Source organism: Acomys minous (assembly GCF_964271855.1).
Source record: "Acomys minous genome assembly, chromosome: 1".
Taxonomy (NCBI): domain Eukaryota; kingdom Metazoa; phylum Chordata; class Mammalia; order Rodentia; family Muridae; genus Acomys; species Acomys minous.
This window is the reverse complement of record NC_140483.1, coordinates 186315694-186340508: the sequence shown is the minus strand read 5'-3', so window position 1 is coordinate 186340508 and position 24815 is coordinate 186315694. Positions and strand designations below refer to the sequence as shown.

Here is a 24815-nt window from a genome sequence, read left to right as displayed (position 1 = left end):
TGAAGGACTTGAAACCTATATCTTTGAAAAAAAAAATGCAGGGGAAGAGGTCCACGGAGTTGATTTTCTTTTAAAAGAAAGAAATAAGTTAAAGAACAGGCAGAGGCCATGTTCTTTGGCTTCTAGCACAACAGTCAGATAAGACCCCATTGGGACCTTTCTATTCTTACCCGACACAGCAGCGCACAGGTCTCACGCTGCCTCCCTCTCAGAAACTCATTTTGGAGTGCTCCCTCAAAGCTTTAGTTTAACTCAGAGTACCCTTGTGATTTCCTACCTGTCCAGGGGATATGCTAGTTCCTGGAACATGGGCAAGCAAAGCAAGGCAGGGGTATGGAAGACTCAGAGCCCAGTCTTCAAACAACTGCAGCAGTATTAAACGATTCTCACTGACACCAGGCCATGAAGGATGTTGATAAGTTGCAAAGTGAAGCACCTCATTAAAATGTCTCCCGAATCTTTAACTTCCTGTCATGTTTTGTAGTGTGTGTGTGTGTGTGTGTGTGTGTGTGTGTGTGTGTGTGTGTGTCAGGGTGGAGGCACTAGAAAAATCCCATTTAAAAAAGAATACAGAAACTATTAGAAAAGAGATTGGCTAATTTCTAAAGGAAACCATTATTATTGAATTCATTTATGGATTTGAACAGCAGTTTACTCCAAGGTCACTAGAGAATGTTGGAGAATATTGGAGCCTTCCTTTTTTGCATAAATCTATTGGCATGGGCAAGTGCGCAGGACATAAGTTTGCCTAGAACGTCTTATAAATAAGGGGTTGTCAGTTCTCATCTTTCTCTTTTGAAATCTAGAAGATAACCATTCCAAATTTCTACAATTTGGATCATCTCTGTGCACTCCGTTCTCTCATTCCAGTATCCCTGCAAATCTTTTGTCTTCACAAAACAAGTTACAACAAAGAAACAAGCCCTTGGGGTATGACCTTAAAGACCCCTTATCACTGGTAAGTTATTACAGAGTAACATACCCATGAGCTTCCTGCCTGGAAAGCCAATGGATTCTAACTTTAATATATTAGCATTGCTAACATGTACAATAACAGTGTGGATGGCATGTCTATGGGTCCTCAGCTTAGAAGATGGCTTTGCTTTGGGTATTTTAGCTGAACAGGGGCTCCTCAGTGGCTGGTAGGAAGGCTGGAGGCCCAGGTGTGGTGTGTACTCAGAGAGAGACTTATAAACTGAGGATACAATGTCCTCCCATCACTAAAATCTGTGTGAAAACAAGGCACTTCTTCACAGATCTTTCCAGCAGCATTCTGCACAACCTGACGATACCTTTCTTTTTTTCAATCGTAATTTTAAAGGAGACCACCAGGCTCAGTTTCGGTTCATTTCAGTTCATTTCTGATGACTAATCGAAATTCTGTAACTGTCATTTATTTTGGTTTCAGTGCTGTGTGTTGTTCCAATGGATAGGGAATATTTATTGATCTAAGGCAAGCCTGTGTGTGAGTAGGCACAGGTGAAAGTTATATTACACAGCACGAGAGCTAGACCCTGGATTCAGCCGGGCTTGCTAAAAAAAGAAACCTGGATCGATATATTGGGTCATTCTCCACTGAAAAGCTTCTGCAGCCTCTCAGAAGGCTGCATAACTCTGGAAGCCTCCTTGTGGGAATTTATCTTTGGCAGACAATAAAAATACTGATAAAGATTTATGCTCCAAGATGTTCATTACAGTATTGCCTATAAGAGCGACAAACTGGAACCAACTTACAAGGCAATGCCTCACCCAGACAGTGGAGCATTCTAGAGACATTTGGTTTTGCTCTTTTTTTTTTTTTTTTGAGACAGGGTCTCTCTGTGTTAGCCCTGGCTGTCCTAGACTTGCTTTGTAGACCAGGCTGGCCTCGAACTCAAAGCGATCCACCTGTCTCTGCCTCCTGAGTGCTGGGATTAAAGGCGTGTGCCACCACGCCCGGCCCGAGACATTCGCATCTTCAAATGGCAGCTAATGACATCACAGTATGCTTGCACTATGAAATAAGATCACCTGACAGAGCTGCAGTATGTGCATGTATATACCTATGTTCACATTGTATGCATGTTATGCTCAATTAGGGCTGAAACACAAACAGAACGTGACTGGAAAGCATGAAGGCGGTTGCCTCTGAAGAGGAGGGTGATGGATACTTTAAAATACCAATACCTTACCTCCTAGGGACCCCCCACCCCCACCCCCACTTTTCCTTGATAGGTCTTGCTATGCAGCCCAGGATGCATGTGGCTTGTGATGGACTTGCTGACGTTCCCAAATCTGGTGTTCCTCACCATGACTAGATACTGCCAGTAATTTTTAATCTTAAGCCAAATAGGTACAAATGAAACTTGAAAACCATAAATAACACTTTTTTCCCCCAGGGCAGTGAGATGTAGAATGCAAAGGTAGAGCCGAAGTATCCCAGGTGGAATCTATTTGACTTTTGATTGTTTTGAGACAGGATTTCCACATGGCTGGTTTCGAACTCACAATTCTGCTTCAGCCTGTTGAGAGCTAACAAGCTCAGCTTGCCCTATTCGGTTTCTCTTACAAATGCGGTCTTCGAAGCCAGCTAGCCTCTTCAAACATCTGCATGCAAAGAGGCTAGGGTAATACATGTTATTTCCTCTACTCTCCTTTTAACTGAGGCTCTGTCCCTCTGTGACTGTCTCAGAGGGTGCCCTTCTGACAGGACAGTGCAGACTGATGTGTGGAGGATTTTCAGAAAGACAGAAAATTTGGATTCCCCTGTGTGTTGGGAAAAAAGCATTTGAAGGAAAATGTGACAGCATCTATCTTGGGCTCACTGATTCTAAGACCTGAGACTGATGGCATTGATTATTATACTCACAGATATTTGTTTCCCAACAATTAAAAAGTTATCAAACTTAAGAGACAATGTTATAACGAACCTTACCACAATTTGCAAGGGCATACGTTGCATGCACGTTGCAAACAATTTGGTAATGTTTCTCAAGAGGAATGTTCTTACTGTGTGTTTAGGAACCCCACTTCTAGCAGCAATGGAACCCATGGGGGTGACTGGCTTGAGGACCAAAATATGTGTCCAAGGATGTGCTGGGGCCTATGCCATAAGGATGGTGAAAATGGATGCAAAGTGTTTAAAAAATGTGTTTCTTAACTTTGCTATAAACAATGTACAATATTATAGTTAAGAAAGTAGTACATAGATACCACATTTAGTATGATCAAAACCAGGATACAGATAGATAGCTATCTACACACATTAAAAGATGCATAAATATACACTACAAAAGAATGGAGGAAAAGTGAGGTTCTGACAGTTGATTATGGAGAATATAATTTTCTTTTTATATATTTATGTTTTTGAAGTTTCCTGCAATTCCATATATTATCTTTAAGAAGACATTCTTAGAACTCATGTGTCAATTCAAAAAGGAAAAAGGGGGAAAACATTGTGGCAAATACAGATCCGAGCTGTTATGGCTACTCACATGGATACAGCCTGACTTTTCCTTTTCCTCCCCAGACTGTTTCCTCCTCTAAGTTGAACTTACAACCTTGTGTATCACGGGCAAGTTCTCCAGCACTGAGCTGCCTGTCCCTGCAAGTCTCATCTTAGTGTCTTTCCCCCTATTCTGGGTCCTGCATTTTTTCAGCTAATTCTTGAAATAATAAAAACACATTTTTATGAGGTGCTTTAGAATGTTCAAAGGAAAATCACAGTATCACACCTGCCAACATATTACATGTTCTGGCAAAGTAGAAAGAATTGGGCTTTGGAGCCCAAGAGACTTGAGTTTGAACATTAGCTCAATTTCATTTTCTTTAGAAGAGGTTTCACACTTCCACCTTATAGTTATAATAACTGTACCCGATGCATTTGGAAATAACCTTCCCAGTGCCTGGACTTCAATGACATTCTTTTCTCTTCCTTTGTGATTAACATTTCTTTCTTTCTTTCTTTCTTTCTTTCTTTCTTTCTTTCTCTTTTTTTTTTGCAACTAACATTTCTTAAAAGTACATCTGTTTGTCGGTTGGTTTATTTAGTGTGTGTATGCACACGCGCGTGCATGCACATGTGTGCACTGGCCTGCACGCAGTCACATGCATGCCTTAGCACATGTGTGGAGGTCAAAGATCCACTTACGGGAGCATCACATGGCTCTAAGGGATCAAACTTGGGTTGCCATGCTGTACGGCAAGCATCTTTACCCACTGAGTTATCTTCCTGGTCCTCTTTTGCAAATGTAAGCACTAAAACAATGGCTGCATAAAGACAAAATTGCTCTGAGAAAAATAATAACAAATGACTGCTGAAGATAGTGTGTGTCCGTTTGCATGCTGGGGTGGGGGTGAGGGAGTCCCTAAACAAAACCTGTTGCAAATGAAATGCTGACCTTACTCTGAAGCCTCTGAGAAGGAAAACATATATTGTTTATGAAAGATAGCACATTTTGCTATTATGCTCAGGGTCCAAAGGATTTGGTGTATGACTAAGACTGTGAGAAGATCATTAGGCAAATACTCTTAAACACAAAGAAATAATTATATTTTACAATAGAGCAACCCAAAATATAGTATCATTTATTTCTATCAAAGGAGGCACTCCCAATGGTCCTGTCTCCTCCCTCCAGTCAACCCAGTTACTAGGTCCTATGCATCCATCCCACGGTAGCATTCAGTGCCGGTCAGACCTTGCAGGACCCTCCCTAGCTCACAAGCAGATCTCAAAGGCTATTCCAGAGTCCAAATAAGCTTGTCTATATTTAAAGAGTCCCTTAGCAGAGCATTTACATAGGCATATATCTGGGTCACTAGCCTCCCATTGTATCAATGCTTCAATAGATACTTTAGGTACAGGCTTGCACATATGTACAAATAGATGTGTGGCTTACAATTAAGATATATGCATATATTTATGATTTTATATCAAAATATTTAATACTTATGGCATGAATGCTGTATGCAACTTCACACACACACACATGTACACACGCATGCACACACACACGTATGCACACACACTGTTGTCCTCTGAAAGGATCCTCTGAGAGGATCTTGTTTTCCATATGTATATGTTTGCCAACATCATGTTAAGATACCTTTTGTTCTTCGCTAATGGGGTAGGTAATAACCTTTAAAGTGGAAAGGAGTTAACTTGTCTCATTGTCAAAGAATCTTTAAAATCATAAAAACATCTTTAAATGCCATATTCTGTAGGATATTGAGGTTTTTGAAGACCTTGTCTATTTTACCTTATCTATCTATAGAATCATATCTATCTGTTAAATCTAGCCTGTCCCAAAGAAGATGATGAGTATTAAAGAGCTGCCAAATTCTGCCAAGACAGGGTAAGCGAGTCCTCAACAGTTCCTGCCTCATAAATATGTCTGTCAGATATACTGGGCCAGAAGGCTGAAGGTGATGCTCCAATGTTATAGAGATATTTGGGTGACTGTTTAGGCAGCAAACTCTCTGTCATTTTCTCATTTTGGAAGCTGCTAACCTGCCCTTCGTGTCTACTCAGGTAACTAATTTTATTCCTTCTTAAGTCTCTGATGGAGTTGAAGGCCAGATAGTTTAGTTTTATAATTAAGCTTAGTTGTTTAGGGGTTAAGGTGTTTTTAGGTCTAGATTAGATGTTTTAAGTTGATGAGATGAGACATGATAGATATTGATTTTCATTCAGAACTTTTGACTCACCAAGATTTCTTCTAAGTTGCCAAATACACATAGCCAAAACACTATGAATGCAACATTCTTGTAATTCCTGATTGTTTCATGGTTATTATTGCTGTAGGTAGTTTACTGTATATATGCATAATAATATAAATGTATATGTAAAATATAATAAAATAAAGTAAGAGTAAACAAAATAGACAGAAAAAAACCCCATTAAAGTTGTCATTTACATGGCTCTACATATCCCATAAATTAGAAACTTTCAAATGTCTTTCTTTTCTTTCTTTATGTTCATTCTTGTATTTATTTGATTGTTGGTCTTTCTGTTCCTGACTTTGAAAAGCATGTATTAAGTATTTTGGCCATTTCTCACAAGTGCTACAAATATTTTTCACATATTTTTTCTTTGTGCATAAATTTTTGATATTTTAGTACACAACTTGTCAGCTTTTTCTTTGATGGCCTACTGGCAGGTTTTTAAATTTAATTTTATTTATTTTTCAGAGATACCTTCCTCTCTCAAATGTTATAAACAAAACTGTTCTGTGGTTTTTAAAGATGTATAGGTCAACCTTTTAATGCTTTTTGTGTTTGCTTTGGTCCCAGATGAAATTTATTTTTGTTGAAGAAATATTTTTTTCCATGTGGCTACTCAGTTGTCCCAGTATATTCTACCGAATCTTTAGATGCCACTCTTTTCATATGGACTAAACACTACATGCATTTGGGTCTTGTGGAGGCTTGAATAGGAATGGCTCGTATCTTTCAAGTGTGGGTGACAGTTGGCAGAACTGTTTGGAAAGGATCAGGAGGTGTGGCCTGTTGGAGGAGGTTTGTTTCTGGGGGTGGGCCTAAGCGAGGCCCCAATTAAGTGCTTCTTAAAATAAGCAGCCACGGCCATGTTGGTTCTTCACAGATACAGAACACAAACTAAAACATTCATTCATGGACCCCCTAATGCAGAAGAATATAAAAACCAAGCTATAATGGAAAAGCTGAGTCTAGTGGCCTATGCCTGGAACCCCAGAACTAAGGAGGAAAGGGAATGCTAAAAGTTCCAGGCAGCCTGGGCCACATAGCAGACTGTCTCTGTCTCTGTCTCGGTCTGTCTCTCTGTCTCTGTCTCTGTCTCTGTCTCTGTCTCTGTCTCTGTCTGTCTGTCTCTCTGTCTCTGTCTCTGTCTCTCTGTCTCTGTCTCTGTCTCTGTCTGTCTGTCTGTCTGTCTGTCTGTCTCTCTCTCTCTCTCTCTCTCTCTCTCTCTCTCTCTCTCTCTCTCTCTCTCACACACACACACACACACACACACATGCTGATAACAGCAGTCTAGCATAGGGGTTAAAATTAATTTGGAAAAAGGACAAAATCAGTTTTGTTCCACGTGAGGCCTATTGAGAGGAAGCGGAATGACAAAAGGAGTCTTCTTTGGAATTGTTCTGTGTCTTGTTTATGGTGACAGTGGCAGGAATCTGTGGTATTTGAAAAATTCAAAGAGAATTTTTACAATGTGCCACAGAGAATTTTATTAAGTAAACAATTTGAATTTTAGAAAAGAATAATATCGTCAGCTGTGAAAAAGTGCTTTGTGGCACGGAACCACTAACTTGTTTTTCACGTTCCTTTAGCCTACCATTCCTCTGAAAGACGCGACTGTTTCATACTTCGCTATGGCTTCCCCCAAAATCTTTTGCTTTCTTTCTCTGCTAATAAGACATATTCATACTTAAGTACCAACAACTACTAGTATCTTTTGTGTTTCTTCGCAGAGATTTTACTGCCTTAGGGAGTTCTGGCCTGTTGCACAGTCTTATGCCACCGCAAAAACAGAAACTCCAGGTTCAAGGTGGCTGGGTATGAGTCATGTTCTGTGGCACTCAAGCGCAGCGGCTTCCAGAAAGTTACTTTATCAGCCGCGTTGCCTTCTCTTCCTCCACCGGTTTAACAAGAGGTTTTCTTTCGTAGAACTGATGTGAGGATAAGGTGAGGTGCTACACGTGAAGGAGTTCTTAAAGCACCTGTGTCTGGCGAAGGCTCAGCTCTCTGTGCTGTTCCTCTCCGGCACCTCTCCCTCAGCTGCTGCTGGATTGGCCAGTGGCCAAGTCTACGAGGCATTTCGTGGATTAAGGCCCAGCCCACTGTGGGCGGGGCCAGCCCTGGGCAGATGGTCCAGAGTCGTAGAACAAAGCAGGCTAAGGAAACCAAGGGGAGCAAGCCAGTAGGCAGCGCATCTCTGTGGCCTCTGCTTCCTTCCTCACCTCCAGGTTCCTGCCTTAAGCTCCTGCTCTGACTCGTGCCTATGACAAGCTGTGATGTGGAACTGTAAGCTGAGACAAACCCTTTTCTCCATCAAGTTGCTTAGGTCACAGCAATAGAAGTCCTGCCACAGCTACCCAGTTATAGAGGCGGTAGGAAGAGCGCAAGGCTCCCACTGCACCGCCACTGGAATGTCGTCCCAGGCGAGGTAGCCTCAATCTCAGTTTGTCTCCTCTATACATGCTGACCTCAAGGGAACGGAACGAAGATAACGCACACGGGCAAGGCGCTCTGCTCACCAGAAGACAGTGAACACATGTTAATGGCTAGGCTTAAACACTTCCGTTCTGATGGCAGATAATTGTTATAGGTGCATATTCATTTACGGAACGAAAAAGATACAAGATTCATTTGAGACATAAAAATAAACAATAAATGTACCTTGCTATTACATGCTTCTATTTTAATAGAATTTTAGTTAAAAAAAATCAGAAGTTCATAACTCAGAAGGGATGGAGGAGGAAAATGTTTATGAGGTTCTTTTAATGCACCTTAAATTGATTTTTAATTAATTAACAAAGGAAATATGCATATTTTTATTTCCTACCATAATTCAAAAGTGTCTTCTACTTTGCATTATAATCCATGTTATGATGCCAATCTTCACTTCAGAGGAAAAAAAAAAAAGAAAGGGAAATTTTGTTTTTCATTTTGTGGTATGAGCTAGTCCTAACCTATGACATGCGAAGCTGTGGTCCTCAGGACTCAGAAACACACACACCTACTCTCCTCTTGCCTCTCTGTCTTTAAGTGGAGGATGGGGCCAGAGGGTGGTTATCACTATGTAGCTCTGGCTGTCTTGGAACTCACTATGTAGGCCAGGTTGGTCTTCAAAGTCACAAAGATCCAGCTGCCTTTGCCACCTGAGTGCTGGAATGAAAGGTGTGTGTCACTCAGCATCTTAAAAAAACTCTTGTGGTATAATGTATGTTTTTAAAGGAACTCCTTTATTAAGAAGATGCACCCTGAAAAACTCCATAACCTGCTCAGGGCTGCCATCGGAAGCAAGTTTTGCTTCTCCTGAGCACTGGAAGTTCTAATGGACTCAACTTTTTAGTGCACCCCACTCCCAACACACATACACACACACACACACACACACACACACACACACACACACACACACTCACTCCTCCAGAATGGCTCCTCTTATATAATCTCTGTGTCTTCATCGTTTTGGGGCCTCAGGGTAAAAACACTACAGGTCATTCCTGATTTCTCTCCTTTTTCTCAGCCCACATCAGGTGCCATCTGCAAGTCTTATCCACTCTATCCTTAGAATATTCTTGGGGTCTGAGAGCTTCTTACAGCCTAGTACTGACTTCTGTCCCCAGCTCAGTGTGTAGACAACTCATCTGAGTGATTGCCATAGCAACCCCACCATACTTTGCCCAATTCTGCTTCCTCAATTTTTGCTGCTGGTCCCTGGCCTCCTAATTCACTTATGTTCTGCTGGTCTTGGTTTTCCCCTCCCACCGTTCTTATCTGTTTTATTTGCCTTGGTCCTTCTCTTGTCCCTAGCGAGGCTGGCATGTACAAGGCACGCACTGCATTAGTTAGGTCCCACTTTTGCTCTTCCGCTGCTAACAAAGCCCTCCAGGATTTCCTACTAACATCCAGGCCTTAGGAAGCATTCCTCTGCTCAGTCTAGCTTGCAGGAAGTGTCCAAGTCCTCACTTTGGCCTACAAGCTTCCTGCCCCCAAGGGCTTGCTCCACCCTCTTTCCCTCTCTGCCTCCAAGACTCTCTTTCTCACTGTCCCCACCTTCCCACTCACATAGTGCTGCTTTGGCTGACCCTGGTCCCACACCATCACCAGGGCCTTTCTCTGACATCAGGGCTGGTAGGTCTTGCCACCCGCTCCCACCCTATGGTACCCCTACTACGCCCAGCTCATCCTCATGGATTTGCACACGTAGTGATCGCTGTCTTCCACTGCCTGCCTTTCATACTTACTGGGTTGCTTGTTTTCTCTCTTCCTCTTTGGAATAAAGTCTTTATAAGATCATGATTTTTAAAAATCATTTTATCCCCTTTCTAGGTGCTGAAGCCTAGCACCTTAGGAGGGTTTTTGACACATAGCTCATGCTCCAGAACGTGGGTGGAGAAGAGGTTTTCTTTAGCGGGGACGGAACGTACCTAGTGAGCTGCTCACATGGGTCTAGTGGCCCCAAACAGCATAACCAATGGCTACACGCACACACACACATACACACACACACACACACACACACACACACACACACACACACATACACACCAACATATCAAGGTTCTCTTTAGGGACAAGCACAGCTTTCTGCTCACTCCCACTGCCCTGATTTTTTAAAGGCATGGGAACACATTTTTCCCATTAAAATATATTTTCTTTATAGGCAAATTTTTCCCCAGCTCTGCCTTGCTCATGTTTTTCTGGCCACGCTGAACAGTTTAGTAGTATTAGTGCCAGAGGCAACACGCACTCTGCTCTAGGCTGGCATCCATTTGTACGCCATTATTAGAAGATGCTGAAAATGATGCCTGCACCTTTCGTCTGTCACATAGTGCGTATTATCCTGCTCCTCCCTTCTGATAACCCCTGTGAGAGAAGGCAACGGAGCTAACGCTATTCCAGTCAGAGAGGGAGCTGAGGCCTCCCAAAAGTTACTAAAGTTGGTAAAGGAGGAGTCTTTGACTTGATTTTCTGTTTTTTTTTTTTAATTATTCATATTACATCTCAATTGTTTCCCTCTCACTTGTATTGTTTTTTTTTTTAACTGAAAAATAATCTTATTTTATCGTAAGAAATCTCAAACCCCTAAACAGAGAAGTCTGTGCCTCTGTTTTTTTTTTCCTCCTTTATTAATTTATTCTTGTCACATCTCAATGGTTATCCCATCCCTTGTATCCTCCCATTCTCCCCTCCCTCCCATTTTCCCCTTATTCCCCTCCCCTATGACTGTTCCTGAGGGGGATTACCTCCCCCTCTATATGATCATAGGGTATCAAGTCTCTTCTTGGTGACCTGCTGTCCTTCCTCTGATTGCCACCAGGTCGCCCTGTCCAGGGGACATGGTCAAAGGTGAGGCACCAGAGTATGTGAGAAAGTAATATCCCACTCTCCACTCTACTGTGGAGAGTGTTCTGTCCATTGGCTAGATCTGGGTAGGGGCTTAAGGTTTACCGCCTGTATTGTCCTTGGCTGGTGCCTTAGTTTGAGAGGGACCCCTGGGCCCAAATCTGCCTATCATAATGTTCTACTTGTAGGCTTCTAGGCCATGGGTCAAATGGCCTCTGTTTTTTGAAAAAGGCTTTGGTTTTGGGAAAGCTGCGCACTTGCTGCTAACACCTTGTCTGATGCTTGTTCCCTAATGCTGCTGGGCTCTAGCAAACCGCCAAGGACAAACAGATCAAGCCACCCTGCCATTTCAGTTCCTAAGGCACGGGATTTTTTTAAAAAAGGATACTTTTGGCTTGAGCCCCTTCCCTGCCTGTTTCTGAGACGTGCCAACAGCTCGCGGCTACTCAGCTTCCTTCCCGGGTCAATGATGGACCCTAGTTTTCTCCTTGGCTGGTGGTAAGTGTTGCACTGAACCGTCTCTTACCAAGCAGCTGTCTCCCCAAAGTGCCTCTGCACTCTTGGTCTTTATTTTTTTCTTTTCCCCCGTAGACTTTAAACACAACATCATCCACTTTACCCAAATACATAGACCCTAGATAATGCAAAGTTCGCTCTGATCTGTGTCCAAGAGAGATGCAAGTCACTTTAGATTCGGTGTCCCCAGTTCCAATTCCAGTGACTATTTGTTCTTCTTCAGCCCTTTCGCTCCTATACCCAATGTCATTAATTACGATATTGAATGTAGGAAAGCCAAGAGGCCTTCCTATTTAAATACTTGTTTATATTTGCAAAATACTCTGCTCCTGTTCCCTTCCATCCAGCTGCTATTACAGTTCTTCAAGTTCCTGATCTTTTTTATTAATATATATTTTATTAATTTATTCATATTACACCTCAATTGTTATCCCATCCCTTGTATCCTCTCATTCCTCCCTCCCTCCCGCTTTCCCCTTACTCCCCTCCCCTATGACTGTGACTGAGGGGGACTTCCTCCCCTGTATATGCTCATAGGGTATCAAGTCTCTTCTTGGTAGCCTGCTATCCTTCCTCTGAGTGCCACCAGGCCTCCCCATCAAGGGGACGTGGTCAAATATGGGGCACCAGACTTCGTGTGAAAGTCAGACCCCACTCTCCACTCAGCTGTGGAGAATGTCCTGTCCATTGGCTAGATCTGGGTAGGGGTTCGAAGTTTACTGCCCATATTGTCCTTGGCTGGTGCCATAGTTTGAGCAGAACCCCTGGGCCCAGATTCACCCATCATAATGTTCTTCTTGTAGGTTTCTAGGACTCTCTGGATCTTTCTATTTCCCCATTCTCCCATGCTTCTCTCATCCACATTTACACTATGGAATACTACTCAGCTATTAAAAACAAGGAATTCCCAAAATTGTGGACAAATGGATTGAACTAGAAATGATCATAATGAGTGAGTTAACCCAGAAGCAGAAAGAGTCAAATGGTATATGCTCACTTATATCTGGACACTAGCCCAAGAGGCATGTCCCATGAAAGTCTTCACTTACCAGGAAAGTGGGACAGAGGAGAGGACATCCTATTGGGACTCTAGGTGAGAGAAGTTCCTGATCTTACCACTTCTTTTCCTAAGTGCTTTAACACCTTCTCCCCCTTCCCTCTTCCTTCAGAGGGCCCTGCCCCCGCCACCCCAGCCACGCCCCCGCCACCCCAGCCACGCCCCGCCACCCCAGCCACGCCCCCACCCCGCCCCACCCCACCGCCCCGCCCCCCCACCCACTCCTCCTAGGTACACTGCCACCACTCCCACTCTTACACCTTCGCCCCTCTCTAAAGCATAAGGGAAGGGTCCGTCACACCACCTTTCAAGGCTAGGCTCCAGGGTCACCTGGAAACTCCAGGCATCACTCTTTCTACCAGTATTGGGTGGTCACGCCATTGCTAGTCCTGCTATCTCCAAAATACCAATAAGTATCTGAGAATTGCCTACTGTTGAAAGACTCCCATTATATAAATAGATTCCAGAATCCTCTATTTTCCGACCAAGTATTGCCAGGCTGTAAAGGTCCTCTCTCTCTCTCTCTCCATCCGGCCCTACTCTCTATTTCCTTCCCTCCTAAGCCTCCTCATGCAGCTACCACGGCCTGCAGTCTCAGCAGCATTTGATGCATATGCCTTTGGTTGGCCTCTTTGATTTAGATACCACTTCTGTCTTACGTACAGGGCAGACACTTTTCATCTCTCATCAAGTCTCTAGGATAATCAGACCTTTTGCTCTTAAGAGCAAAGATGCTCTTAGAACATCACGAGACTAGCCCTCCATGCAAACCACCCCAGCAACACATTAAACAACAGTTTGTATCCTGAGCTCAGTCCTCAGCATGTAGTTACACCATTTTAACCTTCCACCTACACCCGATGGTTCCCATACGTGGTGTAGTTTGACCGTACATAGGAGAGGCATTTATTGTGATGTGGGTTTGGGCCCTGCCAGCTCATGCTATAGATATAAGGGGGGCAGGGGTAGGGTGGGGGTCTGAGCCTATTGCTGGAACCTGCACAGCCAGGGATTGGGCTTAGGTGTGAACTCAAGTGCACAGAACACGGTACGTAACCGGCGCCTCGTCTCAGCCATACTCACTCGGTGAGGTGGGGGAGGCTGCACCTCCTTCTGTGGATGTGGTTGGAGGCTTGGTGTCCGGCATGGGCAGAGGCACAGGCCTGGCCATCGGTGGTGGCGGTGGCGGTGGCAACATCGGGGTGGGGAGGAATGGGTTGTGCACCTTGCCTTGACTGCTTCCGTTGGGCTGCAAGGATCAGAGAAAGAACATACAAGAGAAGCAAACAGGCATCAGCCATTAGCGGCTTCCACAAAGCAGAGACTTGTTAGGTGCCTGTCATGCAAAATCACTGATGTTCAGGCTGGTGGAAACACACTGATTTTTTTGTTCCCCAGGGGGTCCTGTCCAGACCACTCTGGACTTGTCCCTCCCTCAATAACTAACTCCTGCTCAGTGCTGTATTAACTTAGGCTTCCACCAACATTTTCATGATTACTAAATACTCGTTTAATATCCACATGCTTACAGATTGAGGTATTATTTCATCATGTGTGTTTATATAGGGAATGATGATTCCCTAAATATGTATATAAAAATATATATAAGGATATTTCATTTTCATTTCTTAAAGTTGATCTCATAAGACAGCTAATGAATGTCTTCAATGAACATAGACATTTCCTTTCACATTCACACATTCACACTCTCATTAGGCACAGAATCTTTATTTAGCTATCAGACTTCTACTCGGTAGAAATACCACTTCTAATTTGGCTTAAACCAGCAGATGCCACTGGACTTACTTCTCGGGATACCTGATGTTAGAACAGTGCCCCCCCCACCCCCCCCACCCCCCGACAAAAGATTTCTTTTTTCTCTTTTGTGGTTATTCAAGACAGGGTTTCTCTGTATAGCCTTGGCTGTCCTAGACCCGCTTTGTAGACCAGGTTAGCCTAGAACTCACAGAGATCCACCTGCCTCTGCGTCCCTGAGTGCTGGGATTACAGGCATGCGCCACTACACGGGGCTTTCTAACAAGAGCAACAGCTTTATGAAGAGCCTTGTCTCGAACCCTGTCAAAATGCAAAGCCAGGCACTTGACAGTTGTATAAGATGATGTCATGACTGTTAAAAAGCACATTGGATGTTCAGAAATTAGACTTTGTGCTTGTGATCAGCTCGGGTTCTCACGGTTCCCCAGCTGGCTTCCCATGCCTAGTTACAGCCAGCAAAAGCCTGCATGTAGGCTGCAGCCTCATCCAAAATTCACACAAAGGAGACCCCATTTTCCTGGGCTTTAGGAATAAACTTAATAGTTCTGCAGTGGCAGGCTCACTCCTCCATCAGCAACAGTATTTTCCCTCAGATACTGCCAGTGATCAGAAGGCTGTGCACTCTCACAGCATCATTGCCTTTGTATTATTTCTGAGTGGACTATCAGCCCATAAGTGAATATTTTAGAATAAGCCAAGCAAATGAATATGCAAGCAAAATGAAAAAAAGGGCACCATATTGATTTGTTGTCTAGACAGAAATGTATCTGTGAACATATCAGCAGACATTAGTCAAAGCTGGCCCATTCTGGCTGAGATCTGCAGAATCAAGTCTTTCTACAGGAGAGAAAAACCAGTAACAGGGCAGGGTGACATAACATCCTAAACCAGGCAGTAATAATTACGGCTACTCTGTGGTTTCATGCATAGATATTATAAGACAAGGAAATCAAATATGGCTTTCTGCTGGTCTTAATTTATTATTATTATTGCTATTGGCCTTGGAATACAGTCATTCATTGTAAACATATAGCTTTTATATTTCTAATAAAATTTGCAATTTTATAAAATAACTTTTACTATTGGAATGCTATTTCAAATTGTGATTATTTGGTTTATTTGAGAAAATGGAAACGTTCATTTGTAGTTATTGAACGTGGCTTAGTTTTATATGAAGATAAGTGGAAAAGATAACGACTTGCAGAAATAACAGACCATAATAAACTTTGCTTCTAGCATCTTGAGTTCAAGTACTGGTCAACTTGATCTAAAGTATTAGAAGACTGTATTTTTTTTAAATATCAACTTGGTTGATCTGAAACATCTGTCCCCCTCTGCTCTCTACCTCTCTTTACTGCTTTAAATCATCATTTAAAATTCTCTGGTCTTTCTATTTTGTTAACTGGATGATCCTGGGGTTAGAATGCAGGAGGTGAAACTCAGAAGGTTATATGGTCACTCTCCAGACAATTTATATCCATAAGCTTGACAGTTGCAAACTTAACACAAACACTGTTTTTAAACCCTGGCCAATCACTCTTAACAGCAAGTTAACTTTCCCATAATCTAGAATAAATAGGACATTTGCCTGCAGTCAGTCAGCATAATAACAACAACAACAACAACAACAACAAACCCCACATGGTTATAAAGGGTCTTCTTGTTATCTTTACATTTGCATAACATTTCTAAAGATATAGGAAGAAGGAAAAAAAAGTTTCCTTACATTGAGGAACCCCACCTGTCCTGCTTGCTGACCAGCGTCAGGGCAGACAAGTTGGACAAACTCTTTCAGCGTCTCCTGAGGGTGGTAGCGGATGGCTGGGTGCGAGAAGTAAGGCCCAGGCTGCTGGATGATGGGTGACGTCGGAAAGTGGAGAGTCGACGGCGTCGCATGTGGACTTGCTGCAGCAGACGAAACAACAAAACAAAACAACAGACCCCGTCAGGTTTTGGAGGAAAAGACCCGCTTTGCCACAGCTGAGCCACTCAGCCTCTTTTCTTCCCTTGGCCCAGTTCACAGTGTTGCTCACATGACAGGATGCAGCCCCCGGGCAGCTCTGCTCTGATGGATTTCCCTCTTTAAGGCTCTAAGACAAACATGGAGGTTAGAGTAGGCTAGAGTTTCAAGTTGACTCTCTACGTTCAGGGGACGTGAGTTATAAAGGCATTAATAATCCTTGCTGAAGATGAAGATTATTCATTACCTAAAGAGCCTTTTTAATGAAGCAAGCAATAAAAAATGTATTTGGTAGATTAGACCTGATTTAACCGACATTACATTTGACAAATTCTACTTTGCACATATGGATCCCCTTTCATGCTGAGCTATCCATAGATAATAATTCATTGTTAACGCTCTTATTCTCCTTTCAAGGAAATTCCTAGGGACTAATTCAGGACGAGAGGGTTTTCTCTTTTAGGTCTGTAGTAAATGATCACTTAATGAACCCCTGTAATTTGGGTGCCTCACTTCATGATGGAAGGTTTATGGAAGGTTTTTTTTCCTCTGTTGCCCTTTCAAAGCCAAGGTGGCTCCAGGCTGAGTAGGCAGGAACACTGTGAAAAGCTGCTTCTCCCCCATAAATCTGATAACAGATTCAGAGGATGACTCCTTTACATTTGAACCCTGATAAATATCAGTTGTACAAGATTACATTAGATTAAAAAAATCTTATGTGAGATGATTAATACTTTTTCCAGGAATGCTTTTGTTCTTGGATTGGAAGGATGATGGCCATGGCCTGCCAGAGGTCAAGGGTCATGTGAAGGGGCTGACAATACTCAGACCAGGTCCAGAAGGTAAAGGGTCATGTGAAGGGGCTGATAATACTCAGACCAGGTCCAGAAGGTAAAGGGTCATGTGAAGGAGCTGACAATACTCAGACCAGGTCCAGAGATAAAGGGTCATGTGAAGGGGCTGACAATACTCAGACCAGGTCCAGAAGGTAAAAGGTCATGTGAAGGGGCTGACAATACTCAGACCAGGTCCAGAAGGTAAAGGGTCATGTGAAGGGGCTGATAATACTCAGACCAGGTCCAGAGGTCAAGGGTCATGTGAAGGGGCTGACAATACTCAGACCAGGTCCAGAAGGTAAAGGGTCATGTGAAGGGGCTGACAATACTCAGACCAGGTCCAGAAGGTAAAGGGTCATGTGAAGGGGCTGACAATACTCAGACCAGGTCCAGAAGGTAAAGGGTCATGTGAAGGGGCTGACAATACTCAGACCAGGTCCAGAAGGTAAAGGGTCATGTGAAGGGGCTGACAATACTCAGACCAGGTCCAGAGGTCAAGGGTCATGTGAAGGGGCTGACAATACTCAGACCAGGTCCAGAGATAAAGGGTCATGTGAAGGGGCTGACAATACTCAGACCAGGTCCAGAGGTCAAGGGTCATGTGAAGGGGCTGACAATACTCAGACCAGGTCCAGAGGTCAAGGGTCATGTGAAGGGGCTGACAATACTCAGACCAGGTCCAGAAGGTAAAGGGTCATGTGAAGGGGCTGACAATACTCAGACCAGGTCCAGAGGTCAAGGGTCATGTGAAGGGGCTGACAATACTCAGACCAGGTCCAGAGGTCAAGGGTCATGTGAAGGGGCTGATAATACTCAGACCAGGTCCAGAAGGTAAAGGGTCATGTGAAGGGGCTGACAATACTCAGACCAGGTCCAGAAGGTAAAGGGTCATGTGAAGGGGCTGACAATACTCAGACCAGGTCCAGAAGGTAAAGGGTCATGTGAAGGGGCTGACAATACTCAGACCAGGTCCAGAAGGTAAAGGGTCATGTGAAGGGGCTGACAATACTCAGACCAGGTCCAGAAGGTAAAGGGTCATGTGAAGGGGCTGACAATACTCAGACCAGGTCCAGAAGGTAAAGGGTCATGTGAAGGGGCTGACAATACTCAGACCAGGTCCAGAAGGTAAAGGGTCATGTGAAGGGGCTGATAATACTCAGACCAGGTCCAGAAGGTAAAGGGTCATGTGAAGGGGCGACAATACTCAGACCAGGTCCAGTTGGACCAGAAAGGACTCCAGGCAGGGGATACATATCCCTTTCCCTCCCCCTCCTTTTATAGCTTAAATCTTTAAACTGGAGGGGATCCTATCTAGAGAAACACAGAAGTGACACATCTTCAGAGAGCGCGGCATTCTGAATGCCAAGAGTGACTCTAGTATTGATGAGAATGTAAGTCCAGCAGGCGCCCCTTCTCCGCCCTCTCCCACCTCACTGGAATGGCTGAGGACACATGCCTACAGATTCTGGGGTCTCCTTAGGGTTTGAGTCTTTCTTTTTAACCAATAACCTAAAGGGCTGGGGCTTTGTGGGCCAGAGATTGTAGATTCCCTGTAGATTCTAGTGAATGCAGCAGGACCCAAGGCCAGGCATTGCAGAGGGTCAGCTAGCACTGCAGCTTTCAGGCCACTTGAATTCATTCCATAAAAACCCATAGGCTCCAATTCCAAGTTCAAGAGACAAAGTTGGGCTGAACTAGATAAAGTTTTGCCCTTAATCATACAGCTGAGGCCATCACACAATAAATCTACCGAAATCAGAACTTTGCACAAATCCCCCACTTACTCTTTGGCTTGCCGCCATTGTGGTGCACAGCTTTTCTATCCACTTAGTCTCTCACCGTGATAGGCTCAAAACTGAGCCTAGCACTTGATAAATATTTGCCGATTGGACAATAAATGGCCAAACAAAGGACATAATATGCTTTTTCAACCCAACGAAGAGTCAGAGAACACAGAGAAAAATGGCTCTAAGTTAAGACTGCATGCAATGAAATATAAGCCTTGAACCCTGTTATGGTCTCTGAGTGAAAAACTTAGAAGCTAAAAGAGGTAAATGTACCTGGACTGCTGTACCCCAAGAAACTGGGCCACTGGATTAAAAACCTGAAAGGGATGTTTCTTCCAGCACAATGTAGTTGTCTGCTGGTAGCAAGACATGTTGACCAGAGCCCTGTTTTAGACAGCATCATTTCTAGTTAGCATCATAGGTGCTGTTTCCCAAACGAAGACAGGAATGTACCGAGCTGAACAAAAGTATAGACTCAACTGCTTCAGCATGTCAAACAAAAATGGGGCAACTCCATTGTCAAGAGCCCCGAGAGCCTGACCTCCATGATAGGGTGGCATTGCCTCAGGCTCTCACAGGAAGTGATGCATGGCTTTTAGATTAAGGAGCAGGGTAGCCACCAAGGGTATGCTGCCCAAGGGAAAACACTGGCTTGAGGGAAGACTAAGTAGATAAAAGTTAAAGAAACATGACGGAGGAAATAATTCACCAGTGCCATGCACTCTCTACATTAATTGTTAATAAACATCACTGAACTTATTTTATTAAAGATGTAAAAAAAATCATTAGCAGCACAAATTTAGACTTTAATTTCTTCATTACATTTTAGAAACAGCAATTTATTCATCTTTTCCTTATGGTGCAGAATTCGGTGCAAACCTAAGACTATATAGTTACTGCATAGAATTAATTCCATAATGACTGATTGATTGGGATCAATTAATTCTTAATTAATTCCAGGAAGTCACCTAGCCCGAAGTTCTAAATCAGACATCTGCTGAGTCTGCATTTAAAGGGCTGTCCTCTTCAAGCCTCTTTTTTCTTGCTGGGGACAGAGAGTCATCAGTTCACTGAAGAAATGGAAGCGGATGATTTTAGATCATGACCTTTAATTTCCTCAGAGAGAAACCTGCTACAGACGTCACAAAGATCTGGTGATTGCTACTGGGTCCCTGGTGTTTTTCTGGATTATCTTCCTCCTCTACTGGACACTGAGACCTGATAAAAGTCCAGAGCTAAGGCTTAATCAATGTCTTTCTCTTCTTTCCTCCCTAGTTCTTTATTTCTTCCTTTCTATCTCGGCTTTGATGTTCTCACTGTACCTACGTTTTTATCTAAGTACCTCAGATCGTTTTGGAAGGAATCACTCAGCCAAAAAGATGCAAGGTCTTATTTTGGAGCTAAGTCAACTAAACAATTAATTCATTAAATGTTCTTTGAGATGGCAAGGGTAAACTGCACTGAAGAGAAATACCATTATGAAGCTGGCATGTTGTTAAAGGAATACACAAAATGCTGTGAGTCCAAATTTTTGATGAAGAGAAACATCTCTTATAGATGTGTGTCTGTGAATCATTGACACAATAAAAAAAATTATAGTACATTATGCAAATGCATATTTAGATCTTTTAAAATGTGCATTATTTACTTGAGAGTCAATAAAGGCTTTCCTTCAGTGGTTACAGTTTGATTGCAGGGCATCCATCTGGATCCATGTGGATGTTAATACGATACTATGAATTAAAAGGCACTACCATATTGGCTGCTTCTGGAGTCTAGTGCTCTCTCAGTACCTCAGGCCAGGAGCAACATGGCATCTGTCAGGAACATTCCAATCTGAATGGCCCTCACTACTAGCTCAATGGTTAGCTAGCAGCCAACTTGGTTTATAACAACTTTGGCTTCTCATGGGAATTCAAGTAGGATGGAGAGGAAGTGAATGGGGCAGGTTTCTCTTTCTGCAATAGTCCAAGCAAAGTCATCACAAACACACTTAGAATTTCCTCAGGGTTCAGTAATCACTTATGGTCAGGCAGGTTGGCCTTGCCTCTCTCCTCCCCAGACTCCAAAACTTTCAAATTATTTAAAAATTTCTCTTTTAATTTGAAGGAGAAGGCTGAAAGTCCAACACAACTAAACATTCATTTAAGTCAAGAAGACTTAAGACCGAGACTGGGGAGGAGAAGGCCAAGGTTATTACTAGAGGGACATGTGACAGGAGTGATGCTCGGTGTCACAGCCCAGTGCGAGAAGGAGAGTGCGTGTGACCACATAAACACATAAAGAAGATGGCACTCGGGGTGGGTGGCCAGACCGTATGTACATCTTTATGCTTTATTGAAATCTGAGGAAAGAAAACTATTTCCTCTATTTCCAAGGGGTCCTCTCAAGGTTAACCTTCCAAATTCCAAGAACACACCCTCATTCCCTAAAGTCAAAATACCATCTGCTGCATCTTGTTACTCAGCGCTGCCCTGCCTTTGCCCTGGTTGGTATACCCCTCATCTGTGAACCACTGTAGACTCTCACAGCTTATACATGATGTTAGCTTTTGCTTTTTGGCGTCAGATCCTAGCCTGTCCTAGGAGAGGCTCCATAGGAAAGCTGTGCAGAGGCGACGCAGACATAAAATCTACTCCTCCTTCAAGTGCCTAAAGATAGAAGCCTCTCCCCTCGCAGGGATGAAGGGCACACCCAGGACCAGAATCTGCCAGGTGTCCTGGTCTTCACATTAATCATTACGAACAACAGGTGAACTTCCCAGTTGTTTCATCCGCTAGGTTGTCACAGGAAATGCCACCCATCTGTCTGCAGTAGCTAGATAAGCTCTCAGAAAAAGAGTGGCTTTGAGAACTCCTGACTAGTCTTGCTTAGAAGTAAACTTTTTTTTTTCCCCAAGGCAAAACTCCAAAAGGGGAAGAAATTATAAGCTAAAAAAAAAAAAAAAATCCCAGTTAAAACCAAAAAGTTCTCCCCAAGGGCAGACGGAAGTTGTGTTGTTTGGGTGGTGAATGACTGAACTTCTTAAGAAATTCTAAACCGGCACTATATAACCCCGCTGCAGCCTACCTGAAGGTGAGAAATCTATCTTAATGGCCCACAGCTATAATTGATAAATCATGCATGAATCAGGCCTGCCATTTATGAAAGCTGAGAAGTTTGGAGCTGTGTGATTTACATTAGACACAGACACAGGGAGGGAGGAACTGGAACTGGGACTCAGTCACTCGGGAGGCTGAGCCTCTTCTAAGTAATGAAGCGTGTGACTCACAGCAAGCTAAGGTTCTTGGGAATTTTCCGAGACTCTCAGTCCATATCTTGAGCATCACCAAGAAGCACATGAAAGGCACATGCTACATGATGCTCTGCAAAGAGGCAGCATTTCGGTAGGGCTGCTGCAGATGCTGTAACAGTACGCCACCGCAGGGCTCCAAGATTGCCATATTAAGTGACTCTGCTTGAGTTAAAGGCTTCTTTCTGACTAGAGTTCAGAGTGTGTGTCTCTTGGAAAGACAGATCTTCTCTCCTCCAACAAAGACAGACTGGAGTTATTTTACATTCTTATCTATATCAGTTTTAACTATGCAAAAATCTGTGTTTCTCCTGATTCCACAAAGTTGGCCTCTGACACTTACAGGAGGCTGTGGCTCCTATGAGACCTCTCTCTCCATCTCTCCATCTCTCCCTCTCCCTCCCTCCCTCCCTCTCCCCCCCCCCTCTCTCTCACACACACACACACACACCCATCACCACCACCAAAACAACAAACAAACAAATAAACAAACAAAGTCACAGCTTCTGGTGAAAAAGTTCTGTGTTTCTCAAAAGCTCTGGGTTTTGATCTAGAGCATAAATGGAGACTCAGCTTGTACAGCAGTGGTTTGAAACCTCCCTGATGCTGCAGCCCTTTGATACAGTTCCTAGTGCTGTGGTGACCCCCCCCCCCCACAACCATAACATTGTTTTCAGTGCCCATTCATAACCATATTTTTGCTACTGTTATGAATGAATCATAATGTAAATATTTGATATGCAAAAGGGGTATTTAAGACCCAAAGTGGTCTCAGCTCACGGGTGGAGAAACGCTGGTGCAGAGGATGCACTGAATGTCTGTGGCATATTCTGCTGTACATTACAGAAGCGGCTATAGACATGGCATCAACAAAAGGGTGATACTATCTTCAATAAAATCTTATTTCAAGATATAGGCCACGCCTGGGCTTGACATGGCATAGACTCACGTAGCTGTATTTTTCCCTCATACCTTCTCAACTTCGCAGGGACACCTGTCATTTGCTGTCCTTTCTGTCTTTTCTTTACAAGACTTTTGTGACACCCCAGGCTTCTGATGCTTCCAAGGCTATCAAAATGTCTTTCAGCCACCACTAACTCTCTGCTTATGCCTCTTCACCATTGTTTAGCATGCCTTGTCCTGTGCTGGCTGCCTGCACCGATGTCATTCCAAGTTGAGCATATAAAAGTCAGAATAGCAATGCAGCATAAGATTCCATGCACCTTGGAATAATAGACTTGAGTGTTTGAGGCCCAAGTCACTTGTTTTCTGGAACCCTGAGGAAGGGCAGTGAGGGAATGAAGAAAGGACAGACACACAGACATATGTACAGGAAATTTGGGATCAGGTAGGGTCTACCCGGAACTTCAGCGTGTTTATTAGGTATGGCATAGGGGGTTGGCTAATCTCAGGAAGAAGTCTCTGCACGCCAGATGTCTCAGGCTGTAAACATCTGGGAGGATGTTTGCACACACTGCCCAGTCTTTCATAAACACCCAGACTGCAGAGGAAAGCATCGCCATTTCTCCAGAGCCTCACCTAGGGAAGGCTCTGCCACTCTGTGGGCGCTAAAACACTGGAGTCCTCCACAAGTTGTGCCCACGCCATCAGGACACAATCACTCAGGACTTCATTGCTGCTGGGACACCTCCACTCTGAACACATGGCTGTAAATTTTAGCCCCGTCCCTCTTCTGCTACAGGCCAAGCTATAGTTTCTGAACCTCTCTATAAGTCTATTTGCCACCTCTGTAAGGGGGCTAATACCACATGCATAGATTTGCTGTGAGATTAAGTAAGAGGGTATGTGTGGCACATGATGCAGTTTCTGATGGCCTCTTGTATTGATATTACCCTTATAGGAAAGGATGCTGGGAGGGAAGGAAGAAACCGGAATTTATCTTGGTGTCCTCAGATCAGTTAGGGCTGTGTATGGGTTGTATCATACACAGAGGGAAGGGCGGTGGAGTAAAATGTCCTTTCTCTGCCTGTCTCCACACAAAGGAGCGAGTGTGTGGTTGTTAAGAGAGCAACATCGGCATGAATATGACATGAGGGTCTCAGAACTAATTTAAAAAAAAAGCAAATACACTAGCAGTGGTGATGCCTTTGATCTTACAGTAAAACAACTATGTTCAATAACCTGAAAAGTTTCTTTTTCAACTAAAATATTTTAAATACCCGCTTTTGCCTAAAACTCAGGCTATAAGACAACCTAGGTGTTTAGAACTATGTGGCCATCCTGCCATTGACACTTTTCTACTTAGAACTCAGACCTCGCGTGTTAACGTTGACTGTTCACACTGGCCTCCTCTTCTACGTGTAGAGACACCTGTCACTCACAATGCTTTCCGACCTACCTAGATTCTGAGCATGCCTCTTAACATGTGCACATGGAAGCCTTCATCACTCCCTTGAACAGTCCCAAGATATGTGCTAGTTAGACAATACAGGCTTGCTACAGAGGAAGGCTTTTCTAGGACTGAAGACATATTTGAGAAATATTTATCTAAATATTATATTTAGATAAAAAAAACCTGGGTGTTTGGTTTCTGCTTCTA

General features: G+C 43.5%; 1 protein-coding gene and 1 long non-coding RNA gene across 6 annotated transcripts in view; one reads left to right on the top strand and one right to left on the bottom strand.

Moving 5' to 3' along the window:
- NFIA (nuclear factor I A) overlaps positions 1–24815 on the bottom strand; it is a 348862-nt gene that overhangs the window by 38406 nt on the left and 285641 nt on the right. For all 5 annotated transcript variants that reach the window (XM_084780596.1, XM_084780597.1, XM_084780598.1 and 2 more), the window contains 2 exons: positions 16107–16285; positions 13688–13853 (listed from right to left, as the gene is read on the bottom strand). In XM_084780596.1, the coding sequence (XP_084636722.1) occupies positions 13688–13853; positions 16107–16285 (345 nt within the window). The remainder of the gene's footprint in view (positions 1–13687; positions 13854–16106; positions 16286–24815) is intronic.
- Positions 622–7740, top strand: LOC311597293. The gene is made up of 3 exons (XR_014779177.1): positions 622–958; positions 5278–5333; positions 7428–7740. It is a non-coding gene; the product is annotated as an uncharacterized lncRNA (long non-coding RNA).